The sequence below is a fragment of the Esox lucius genome, chromosome 25 (assembly GCF_011004845.1).
Source record: "Esox lucius isolate fEsoLuc1 chromosome 25, fEsoLuc1.pri, whole genome shotgun sequence".
NCBI lineage: Eukaryota > Metazoa > Chordata > Actinopteri > Esociformes > Esocidae > Esox > Esox lucius.
In genome coordinates, this window is record NC_047593.1 from 21,879,789 (window position 1) to 21,892,809 (window position 13,021).

A 13,021-nucleotide genomic window follows, 5' to 3' on the forward strand; every position below is an offset into this window, starting at 1 on the left:
AGAGAGACAGAGAGAGACAGAGAGAGACAGAGAGAGAGACAGATAGAGACAGAGAGAGAGACAGATAGAGACAGAGAGAGAGACAGAAAGAGACAGAAAGAGAGAGATATCTGTAACAGCATCTTGGGTACCTGAAACAGGTTATCTTGGCTACCTATAGGGCATCTTGGCTACTCGGTAGGGCATCTTGGCTACTCGGTAGGGCATCTTGGCTACTCGGTAGGGCATCTTGGCTACTTGGTAGGGCATCTTGGCTACTCGGTAGGGCATCTCGGCTACTTCAATATTTATAGGGCCTCTTTGCACTCTGGACTTTCATGTCAATGTGCCATTACAGCTTTATTTGAAAAAATACACATATATTACCAAACATTATTCCTTGTAAGATTACATATCTCTCCTGTCTATTTGTAATGATGCCCTGTAAACTACAAACCATTTAATTTAGAAATCTGTAATACAATTCAACAAAAACTCATTGACTCTATTAACCTAACCCTAATTCACAAAACTACATTTATGTTAATAGATATTTTAAAACATTCTATGAGATTATGAAATTATGGGTAAAATATGTAGCTTAAATTTAATAACGTATCAGGATAATGAATCTACAATTATACCTGTTTCCTTCCCCCTACTTACTTAATAATGTATCAGGATAATGAATCTACAGTAGTACCTGTATCCTTCCCCCTACTTACTTAATAATGTATCAGGATAATGAATCTACAATTATACCTGTTTCCTTCCCCCTACTTACTTAATAATGTATCAGGATAATGAATCTACAGTAGTACCTGTATCCTTCCCCCTACTTACTTAATAATGTATCAGGATAATGAATCTACAGTAGTACCTGTATCCTTCCCCCTACTTACTTAATAATGTATCAGGATAATGAATCTACAGTTATACCTGTTTCCTTCCCCCTACTTACTTAATAATGTATCAGGATAATGAATCTACAGTAGTACCTGTATCCTTCCCCCTACTTACTTAATAATGTATCAGGATAATGAATCTACAGTAGTACCTGTATCCTTCCCCCTACTTACTTAATAATGTATCAGGATAATGAATCTACAGTTATACCTGTTTCCTTCCCCCTACTTACTTAATAATGTATCAGGATAATGAATCTACAGTTATACCTGTTTCCTTCCCCCTACTTACTTAATAATGTATCAGGATAATGAATCTACAGTTATACCTGTTTCCTTCCCCCTACTTACTTAATAATGTATCAGGATAATGAATCTACAATTATACCTGTTTCCTTCCCCCTACTTACTTAATAATGTATCAGGATAATGAATCTACAGTAGTACCTGTATCCTTCCCCCTACTTACTTAATAATGTATCAGGATAATGAATCTACAGTAGTACCTGTATCCATCCCACTACTTACTTGTAACTGTGATTGTTGTTGTTCACTGTTCAGTTTTCATTTATTTATTTTGTTTGTTTGTTATGCCTGTACTTTTAATATATATTGATGTTTCCTTTGGCAATGTATGTAGTAACACATTCCATGCCAATAAAGCCATTTGAATTGAATGGAGACAGAGAGAGGCAAAGAGAGAGAGAGAGAGACAAAGAGAGAGAAAGGAGGACACTGAGACATAAACGCTGAAGACATGTATATGCCTATATACTCGTTCCTATGTTTTTAATACTGTGAAGTATTTCCCTTGGTTTCCAGAGCTACATGTTCTAATGCCAACAATAATTATATTCTGATAAAACATTTACCAGACACTGTCCAAAGACAAAAACTACTTCCATTAGCATGTTTTCACTATTCAACTGGTTTACCCGGAATTAAATCCAGTATTCTGCCATTATAAATACAACCCTAAGCCCAACCCTAACCCTAATCCTAACTCCAACCCTAAACTTAACCCCAACCCTAATCCTAACTCCAACCCCTAAACTTAACCACAACCCCAACCCTAACCCTAATCCTAACCCAAACAGACCATTTTAAAGGTGAAATTGATTGGGGTTCTGTGATTATAATATAGAGCTGGGAGATGACAGGATTGGCTGAACACTCACAGCTCCCTCTTGTGTCTTTTGACCAATCAGATCAGCTCTGATGAAGATCATGATTGGTCAAAAGACCAATTGGGGGGGAAGAACATCAGATTTGGTCTGCCTGTCTGAAAACTTCCTCAGAGAGTTCATTATTAGAGAATGTGGCTCAATCAAAAATAAACTAAATCACTGATTATAATCTAGAGGGCCTGTTTTAGAGAAGGAATCCACACTAAGAACTATGAGACATCTAGAACCTTTTAGATGTCCATGGTTGATGTTCTCCCTGACATCTGTCTAGCAGAAACAAAGGTCTGATTCAACAACTGACCTCTCCCTCTCTTTTCTCTCTCAGTCTTCCCAGTAATCTCCTTCTCTCACTCGTTCTCTATCGCTCTCCAGGATGGACAAAATACTTCACATACTTCAGTGTAAACCACCCACATAGACTCCTCTCTCTCTCTCTCTCTCTCTCTTTCTTCCCCCTCTCTCGCTCTGTCTCTCTGTTTTTTTCCTTCCTCTCTCCATCCCTGTTTCACTGTATTTTTCCCACTGTAACCTTTCTCTCCAGCTGGATGTAAGTCATGGGTACATGTGGGTTCAGTCAGTATGTGCCTCTAGACACTGGTCAACATACAGATTAGTAATGCATTGATGACTTTTACTGTGAGCTGTGAAGTACATTCATCACCTTGAAGATCACAGATCACTGACCACCTGACTGGGCATGTGTGTGTGTGTGTGTCTGTACATCTGTGGTTCTAGGTGTGTGTTCTTACCCAAGGCCCAGCTGTCGACATACCACCTCTGCATCTCTGTCGTCCCATTGGTCGTCACAGACGGAACCCCACAGTCCCCCGTGAAACACCTCCACACGGCCCTCCCTCGCCGACAACCCCCCTATCAACCTCACTGGCACCACAGATAACACTGCACACACACACAGTTACAAGAATGTCCAGTAATATAGTCAGGTGTTATAAAGACTGTCCAGTAATATGGTCAGGTATTATAAAGACTGTCCAGTAATATAGTCAGGTATTATAAAGACTGTCCAGTAATATAGTCAGGTATTATAAAGACTGTCCAGTAATATGGTCAGGTATAATAAAGACTGTCCAGTAATATGGTCAGGTATTATAAAGACTGTCCAGTAATACAGTCAGGTGTTATAAAGACTGTCCAGCAATACAGTCAGGTGTTATAAAGACTGTCCAGTAATATGGTCAGGTATTATAAAGACTGTCCAGTAATATAGTCAGGTGTTATAAAGACTGTCCAGTAATATGGTCAGGTATTATAAAGACTGTCCAGTAATATAGTCAGGTATTATAAAGACTGTCCAGTAATATGGTCAGGTATTATAAAGACTGTCCAGTAATATAGTCAGGTATTATAAAGACTGTCCAGTAATATAGTCAGGTGTTATAAAGACTGTCCAGTAATATGGTCAGGTATTATAAAGACTGTCCAGTAATATAGTCAGGTGTTATAAAGACTGTCCAGTAATATAGTCAGGTGTTATAAAGACTGTCCAGTAATATAGTCAGGTATTATAAAGACTGTCCAGTAATACAGTCAGGTGTTATAAAGACTGTCCAGTAATATAGTCAGGTATTATAAAGACTGTCCAGTAATATAGTCAGGTGTTATAAAGACTGTCCAGTAAAATAGTCAGTTATTATAAAGACTGTCCAGTAATATAGTCAGGTATTATAAAGACTGTCCAGTAATATAGTCAGGTATTATAAAGACTGTCCAGTAATATAGTCAGGTATTATAAAGACTGTCCAGTAATATAGTCAGATGTTATAAAGACTGTCCAGTAATATAGTCAGGTATTATAAAGACTGTCCAGTAATATGGTCAGGTATTATAAAGACTGTCCAGTAATACAGTCAGGTATTATAAAGACTGTCCAGTAATACAGTCAGGTGTTATAAAGACACACCTTCCTGAGGGGTACAGGTTACGGCTGCAGCCTGGAGACATTCCTCTCCGTTCCACGGAACGCTGGGGCAGTGGAGTACATCAGGCTCCTCCCCCTGACAATGGACCGCCACCCAGTGCAGTCTGGACACGCCCTCTCGAGGAGACAGGGCAGAGGTGCGTGCTCGCCCAGTGAACCTATACACACACACACACACACACACACACAGACAGACACACACACACACACACACACACACAGACAAACACAGACACACACACAGGTAATGGTCCATAAACAGTGGCTTTAAATCCATGTCTGTCAAACTCTGTGACATGTGGTTGACATCTGTAGGGAAGACCCTGTCCTCCCTTCTGACCTTTGACCCCCGGGACTGCAGGGAATGTCTCCGTGTGTTGCAGTCAACTACTAGTCATCAGAAGACATAATATAAAACCACAAATGTTATTTACCAGGTAATATGGAGGAAAATTATAATGTTTTTCTGTTAGGGATGTGTTTGTACAAGTGAGGACCAGTTTTACACTAACTGAGGACATGTTTGGGAAGTAAGAACTTTTTCCCAGGTTCTCATGAAATATATATATTTTTAATCTTATACAGTTTTTTGGGATTGCTTACACACTAAAATAAAAAGTAGTACACTATTAGCAAAACCTTACACTCAAGAAGCAAAACATCAGCCCATATTTGCACAACTATAAGCACATTGTCAACCTCACACTTATTGCAAAACACTAAACACACTTAACATACATTACACACAAACATCTATCATGAAGTCACTTCCTTGCAATACCAAAGCACTGACTGTCAAATGACCACACCGTCCAACCAATTGGTTCAACACAGTCATCAGGTGTGCAAACACTTGTTTGCTTAATCATAGACACACCAATCAGGTGTATAAGCACTATAAAAAGCAGCAGGTGGGTTCATCGGTCTTCAAGCACAATGGAAAGAGTCAGAGAAAGAGTAAGACGAGGAGGAGAACCAGGAGGAGGAGGAGGAAGTGGAGGAAGAGGAATCAACAGAGGAGGAATCAACAGAGGAAGAGGAAGAGATGGAGGCGATGCTGGAGGTAGAGGTAGAGGAAGACAAGAAGGTGCTCAAAGAGGACCGAATCTGACAAATGAGATCCGTGCAACACTGGTTGACCACGTTGTCAACCACGGCCTGACGCTGAGGGAGGCTGGACTGTACAGCCAAATCTAAGCCCATACACAGTGGCAAGTGTGATAAGAACATTTCAACTGGAAAATAGGTATTGTAAAAATATCATCATATCTAAAACATCTGCACGGTTTCAGTAACTGCTTACAGTACTGTATTCTATGCACTATCAGCACTTCTGTTACCTTTTCCTGTGAAATTACTGTACTATTGTATACTGGGTTTTTTTCTACATAGGATTGAGGGTCAGGAACTACAAGGGGGAAGGCCTCCTATGTTCACAGAACAGCAAGAGAGGGAGATAGTACACATGGTTTTGGCCAACAATGCTATAACACTCAATCAGCTCCAAACTAACATTGTCAATAACCACGCCAGTTTCAACGATATCCATCAGGTCTCAACATCAACACTGGCACGCATCCTAAACAAAAACCATATTCAAATGAAGCTAATTTATCGAGTGCCTTTCGAGTGCAATTCCGAAAGGGTGAAACGACTGCGGCATGATTATGCAGAGGTATGTATTCACTTTAGCAGTGTGATCTTGCATACTGTCTCATAATCTTTTACTGTACTGTAATATGTATACTACATCTACACTGAACTACACAATTTTGCCTGACACTGTTCTTCAGAGAGTTTTACGAATGGATGGAGGAGATCCAGCATGAGGCTGGGTTCAACCTGACGAGCACACGAAGGAGGGGAAGAAACATCAATGTCCCAGGGCAACGTGGGGGCAATATAACACTCTGTGCAGCCATTACACAGAATGGGGTCCTCCACCGCCATGCCCATATGGGCCCTTACAACACAGCACTCATAATTACATTCTTGGACCAATTGCACAACATAACAGCAGCAAATCAAATCGATCATATGCAATACATTGTTGTCTGGGACAATGTGTCTTTCCACCGTTCTGCTCTGGTTCAGAACAGGTTTCAGCAACATCCACATTTCACCGTCCTATATCTTCCACCATACTCTCCATTCCTCAACCCTATAGAAGAGTTCTTCTCGGCATGGCGGTGGAAGGTATATGATCTCCGTCTCCAGGCTGAGGTACCCCTCATCCAAGCCATGGAGGAGGCCTGTGACCAGATAGAGGTAGCAGCGATGCAAGGATGGATTTGTCATTCAAGACATTTCTTTCCAAGGTGTCTAGCTAATGACAACATTGCCTGCGATGTTGATGAAATTCTCTGGCCAGATCCAACAAGGCGAAGAGTCAATGTCTAGTATTCTTATTTTTTACAGTAAACTTACAGTACAATACGTAAAGTGACATTTTGTTACAGTATTATGAATCTCCATGTGAACATTTTGGGCGTGTTGAGAAATGAATGAGTTTCTTCAGTCTGCAACATTGGTCTTGTGTAGTGTTTGGTGTATTTACATTATATTTGTACTTTGTTGATGGTAGCCTACTCTAATCATAGGGAAGTAGAAGTGCTAAAAGTGTTTTAGGTTTATCACAGCAGAGTGTAACTCGTGCAAACAGAGTATAGTAATGTGAAACGTGTGTGTTTCATATGGTAACAAAGTGTGTTTTTTAAACAGAAGTGTATTGTTTTTGCAAGAGTGTTTAATTATGCAAAGGATCTGTAGTGTTTTGCTAATTGGGTGTGTGGTTGTGCTAATTGTATGTAGTGTTTTGAAAATCGTGCTTAAGCCATCCAAACATTTTTTTATAGGTTTAGAGTTAGAATTAGTTTTAATGTTAATATCAGACATGAAATCTGATATAAGTTAAGGGACGATTTTACATATACAGATTAATCCTGGAAAATCTCAATTTAGCATGATTTCTTTGTTAAATACTACATTTTTAATCGGTGTAGGCAAAACTGTCCATAAGGTTTAGGGCTAGGAGTTAGGATTGGGAGTTAGGATTGGGAGTTAGGATTGGGAGTTAGGATTGGGAGGTAGGATTGGGAGTTAGGATTGGGAGGTAGGATTGGGAGGTAGGATTGGGAGGTAGGATTGGGAGGTAGGGCTATATTAAGTTCAGACATATAGGTTAGTTTATTGAGGTTTGGTTAGGTTACGGTTAGTCTAAGGTTAGGGATTATGTTATGGCATTACATTTCCAGTCCACACTTGGGTAAAACCAGACACGTGTGTGTGACTTCATGTCAAGGAATGAAAGGCCCCTGTTTCCTCCAGGGAAATCAGGGGGTCTGACCAACTCTCCAACCCTGCCGAGGAGCTCCATCTCTGGATTAGATCTGTCCACATCCCCTCTCCAATGTATCCCTGGAGACCCATAGAAGGATCACCTTCTGCAAGCTCTGAGCTCCACACCATCAATACACCAATACACCGCCGTGTGTCTGTGTGGGTGTGTGTGGTGTGTGTGTGTGTGTGTGTGGTGTGTGTGTGTGTGTGTGTGTGGTGTGTGTGTGTGTGTGTGTGTGAGGTGTCTGTGTGGTGTGTGGTGTGTGTGTGTGTGTGTGGTGTGGGTGGTGTGTGTGTGGTGTGTGTGTGTGTGTGTGTGTGTGTGTGGTGTGGGTGGTGTGGTGTGGGTGGTGTGTGTGGTGTGTGTGTGTGTGGTGTGTGTGTGTGTGTGTGTGTGTGTGTGAGGTGTGTGTGTGTGTGTGTGTGTGTGGTGTGGGTGGTGTGGGTGGTGTGTGTGTGTGGTGTGTGTGGTGTGGGTGGTGTGTGTGTGTGTGTGTGTGTGTGTGAGGTGTGTGTGTGTGGTGTGGGTGGTGTGTGTGTGTGGTGTGTGTGGTGTGTGTGTGAGGTGTGTGTGTGTGGTGTGTGTGGTGTGTGTGTGTGTGGTGTGGGTGGTGTGTGTGTGTGTGTGTGTGTGTGTGTGTGTGTGTGTGAGGTGTGTGTGTGGTGTGTGTGTGTGGTGTGTGTGAGGTGTGTGTGTGTGTGGTGTGTGTGTGGTGTGTGTGTGTGTGTGATGTGGGTGGTGTGTGTGTGTGTGTGTGAGGTGCGGGAAAATAGCTAGCTACGGCTGTAAGGTACTTAAATACCATCGGGGGAGGGGTTCAATGTCTGGGTTTGGGGGGGCAGACTACAAAGACTAATTGTGTGGAAGAGAGGGGGAGGGAGGAGAGAAAGGGAGGAAGGAGAGGAGGAGAGGATGGAGAGAGAAAAGAAGGGGAGTGTAGGGTGGCAAAGAGGGGAGGGGAGAAGGAGGGGGAAGAGGGGAAGGGAGAAAAGAGGAGAGGGAGAGAGAGAGGGAGAGGGAGAGGGAGAGGGAGAGAGGGAGAGGAGAGGGAGAGGGAGAGGGAGAGGGAGAGGGAGAGGGAGAGGGAGAGGGAGAGGGAGAGGGAGAAGGAGAGGGAGAGGAGAGGTTAGGTGGTTGGGGTTAAATGATGTATGACATATTTAGTAGGAGCTCATCATTGCTGTCTGGTTTCAAAATAGAGAAATATATGAGACATTTACATATATTTGAAACAAATCCAAAGACTCCAAAAACCCTCCTGGCACCATTACACCATGTGAACAGAGGTGATGGTTGACATGTTGGACTGTGAGCTGCCTGGTCTGGGTATCCTGTATGAAAGTGGATATTTTCAAAAGCTTGTCCATGATATATAAACAGGAAAACACCTTTGCCAGCAGCGATAAGAGATATACATTTTTATTTTTAGAATCTCAATAATCATAGGAAAACTTTTTATTACCTTGCCAAAACAAATTCCTGAACTATTTTTCTCTTGGTTAAGTATATTTTCAAACAATTACGAAATACATCTCTTTTATACTAGGACGCTCAGTCTAGAAAATGGGCAGGCTATTTAAAGTTTTCCTGTCCACATGCTGTATATAATATGCATTTGAAATTAAGGGGGACAGTTTATCTTGTGCACTAAATAAATATATTTATTTAACCTATTGTTGAACTTAATAATAAGCAATGATTTGTCTTCTCTGAAGAAAGGTGGACAAACATTAAAATAGTTTGGAATACACTGCAAAACTCATGTTCTAATACTTTAGGTCCTTTCCAAGCCCAGCTTGAATGCTCAATCACATTAGCCCAGCTTTAATGCTCAATCACGTGAGCACAGTTCTACGACAGGTCTGCCTCAGAATGTGCTCACAGTTCTACAATAGGTCTGCCTCAGAATGTGATCACAGATCTACGACAGGTCTGCCTCAGAATGTGATCACAGTTCTACGACAGGTCTGCCTCAGAATGTGATCACAGTTCTACGACAGGTCTGCCTCAGGACGTGATCACAGTTCTACGCCAGGTCTGCCTCAGAACGTGATCACAGTTCTACGACAGGTCTGCCTCAGAACGTGATCACAGTTCTACGACAGGTCTGCCTCAGAACGTGATCACAGTTCTACGACAGGTCTGCCTCAGAACGTGATCACAGTTCTACAACAGGTCTGCCTCAGGACGTGATCACAGTTCTACGACAGGTCTGCCTCAGGACGTGATCACAGTTCTACGCCAGGTCTGCCTCAGGACGTGATCACAGTTCTACGCCAGGTCTGCCTCAGGACGTGATCACAGTTCTACGCCAGGTCTGCCTCTCTTTACTGACTCTATTCCCCTCTCTCTTTACTGTCTCTATTCCCCCCTCTCTTTACTGACTCTATTCCTCCCTCTCTTTACTGACTCTATGCCCCCCTCTCTTTACTGACTCTATTCCCCCCCTCTCTATTCCCTCCCTCTCTTTACTGTCTCTATTCCCTCCCTCTCTTTACTGTCTCTATTCCCTCCCTCTCTTTACTGACTCTATTCCCCCCTCTCTTTACTGACTCTATTCCCCCCTCTCTTTACTGACTCTATTCCCTCCCTCTCTTTACTGACTCTATTCCCCCCCTCTCTTTACTGACTCTATTCCCTCCCTCTCTTTACTGACTCTATTCCCCCCCTCTCTTTACTGTCTCTATTCCCTCCCTCTCTTTACTGTCTCTATTGCCCCCCTCTCTTTACTGTCTCTATTCCCTCCCTCTCTTTACTGTCTCTATTCCCCCCCTCTCTTTACTGTCTCTATTCCCCCCTCTCTTTACTGTCTCTATTCCCCCCTCTCTTTACTGTCTCTATTCCCCCCCTCTCTTTACTGTCTCTATTCCCCCCCTCTCTTTACTGTCTCTATTCCCCCCTCTCTTTACTGTCTCTATTCCCCCCTCTCTTTACTGTCTCTATTCCCTCCCTCTCTTTACTGTCTCTATTCCCTCCCTCTCTTTACTGTCTCTATTCCTCCCTCTCTTTACTGTCTCTATTCCCTCCCTCTCTTTACTGACTCTATTCCTCCCTCTCTTTACTGACTCTATGCCCCCCTCTCTTTACTGACTCTATTCCCCCCCTCTCTATTCCCTCCCTCTCTTTACTGTCTCTATTCCCTCCCTCTCTTTACTGTCTCTATTCCTCCCTCTCTTTACTGTCTCTATTCCCTGTGTGTTTATGATGTGTGTGTGTGTGTGTATGTGTATGTGTGCGTGTGAATGTGTGTGCGTGTGTATGTGTGTGTGTGACTCACCCGGGCCCCAGTTGTCTACACACCACAGTGGCGTCAGTCTCGTCCCAGTCACTGCTACACACAGACCCCCAGACCCCCCCCAGGTACACCTCCACCCGACCATCCAGCTTAGAACGACCTGCCTGCAGACGCACAGACCCTGGAACCACAGACACACAGACAGATGAAGAGTCAGACAGACAGCAAGACAGAGAGACAGGCACCGAGCAAGAGTCAGAGAGACAGACAGACAGAGACAGACAGAGTCAGACTGAGAGACAGACACAGACAGACAGACAGACAGAGACAGACAGACAGACAGACAGAGTCAGAGAGACAGACAGAGACAGACAGACAGAGTCAGACAGAGAGACAGACACAGACAGAGTCAGACTGAGAGACAGACACAGACAGACAGGCAGACAGACAGACAGACACAGACAGACAGGCAGACAGACAGACAGACAGAGTCAGACAGAAAGACAGACACAGACAGACATACTACCTGTCTCTGTGTCTCTCTGTGTATCCAGTCTTTTATCAGTGAAATAAATTGAATGTTTAATTTTATATGTCACTGAGGAACATTGATCTAACTGAACAATAACACACACAGACACACACACACACACCCAGACACACACACACACACGAACACACACACACAGAGACACAAACAAACACACACAGACACACACAGAAACACACACAGAAACACACAGACACACACAGACAAAAAAAAAACAGGCAGACACATACAGAAACACACACAGACACACATAGACAAAAACAAACAAACACAGGCAGATACATACAAAAACACACAGAGACAAAAACAAACAAACACAGGCAGACATACAGAAACACACACAGAAACACAGACACAGTGAAGTGCGTTACTAGACACCAGGGCTGATCTGGGTCTCTGTGCCTCCAGCACATTAGTCAGTTGGCCTGCAGAGATAAGGCACCACTAGACCACACACACACACACAGAGACACAGACACACACACAGACCAGTGTGGGATATAGCTAACTAACAACATGAGAATCTGTGTTTTTTACCAGGGGGTGAGAGATCTGATACATTTTGACTGGTTTAACCACGCCACATACCTCCACACTAATGAGATGCTTTCTATCTGCTCAGACATGCCTGCACTCACACAGCAACACACACCCACACAGCAACACACACATATAAACATCCTCACACATGTAAGCCTGCACACCCCCACAAAGCAAGAAGTACAGGTGTGTGTAAAACCATGCTTTCTTTCATTCTTTAGAGGTTTGTACATCAACATACAAAGTATTGTATGTTCTAAAGCCATACAGGCGCGCACAAACACACACACACACACACACCGCTCGGCTCCCTCTCATCTACCTTGTTTGCAGTCGCAGTATCCCCAGTCCGTTCTGCCGCGGCTGTTCCTAAAGAAGCACCAGGGTCTGATCCGGTTATCCGGGTTCCGACAGCGGTTATGATTCCCAAGCCCTCTTTCCGGGTAGCGCTCCTCAAACCCCGCTACCTCGCTCCATCGCATACACACCGCACCGGACTCCGTTATATCCACCGCGCCCTGGTAGAACCCGTCCCTCCCGCGGCTCTGGAGACAGTCGGTGAACGGCAGAATGAATGAGGTAGAGGGAACATCGGAGGTAGAAAGAGCGTGATGGGAAGAGAAGAAAACTAGAATCACGGCGACGGAGAGAAGAGACGAGTCCATGTTTGGGATGGTGTAAAGGCTACACTTGTTTTTTCGCTTCGGCTTTCCCTTTCTCTCTCTCCCTCTCATTCAGGCGCTCTAGTCAGTATGTCACCGATTGGCGGTTAAAGCGCAGCCGGTTCACGCGACGTCCTCCCCTTATCGCGCTCTCACGCTTCGGAACCGGTCTGTTGGCCTCACGAGAGGAGTAACAAAAAAGGCCGCGCGCTTCCAGCCAAGTTCCTATGTGTGTGTTCCCCTCTCACATTCAGTCACTTATTCAGTTACTCTGCTGTTTGCGTGGACTTCTGTTATTGTTTGTGTGTGTGTGCGCGCGCGTGTGTCTGTGTGTGTGTGTGTGGTGAGGGGGGTGCTATCTTTTCAGGACAAAAAGTAATCAAAAAATGTAAACATGGAGATAAATCAAGACTACTTGTAAGTCCTGACGTTTTAAAATGGTTTTGGTAGGCTTACGGCTAAATGTTTGGATTACGTTAATGCTTGGGTTTAGGGAAATAATATTTTTAATTTTGAAAAAAAAATTCAGTCATGAGAAGACATTAAAACATTATGTGTGAGATTGGGATTGTCTTTTGTGTGATCATTAAAGGCCTTTTGATGGATCGTGACACTGCCACTAAATGGCTCTAAATGGCCATGGTAAATTGACTGAACAACAAAAAACATTTTCTATGTGTAACT

General features: G+C 43.4%; 1 protein-coding gene across 2 annotated transcripts in view; it reads right to left on the minus strand.

Moving 5' to 3' along the window:
* prss12 (serine protease 12) overlaps nucleotides 1–12,557 on the minus strand; it is a 34,436-nt gene extending 21,879 nt beyond the window's left edge. For both annotated transcript variants that reach the window (XM_034291001.1, XM_034291000.1), the window contains exons 1-4: nucleotides 11,998–12,557; nucleotides 10,628–10,766; nucleotides 3,993–4,168; nucleotides 2,821–2,971 (exon numbers count right to left, since the gene is read on the minus strand). In XM_034291001.1, coding sequence (XP_034146892.1) covers nucleotides 2,821–2,971; nucleotides 3,993–4,168; nucleotides 10,628–10,766; nucleotides 11,998–12,409 — 878 coding nt within the window. In that variant the 5' untranslated portion in view covers nucleotides 12,410–12,557. The remainder of the gene's footprint in view (nucleotides 1–2,820; nucleotides 2,972–3,992; nucleotides 4,169–10,627; nucleotides 10,767–11,997) is intronic.
* Between the last annotated feature and the right edge of the window lie 464 nt (nucleotides 12,558–13,021).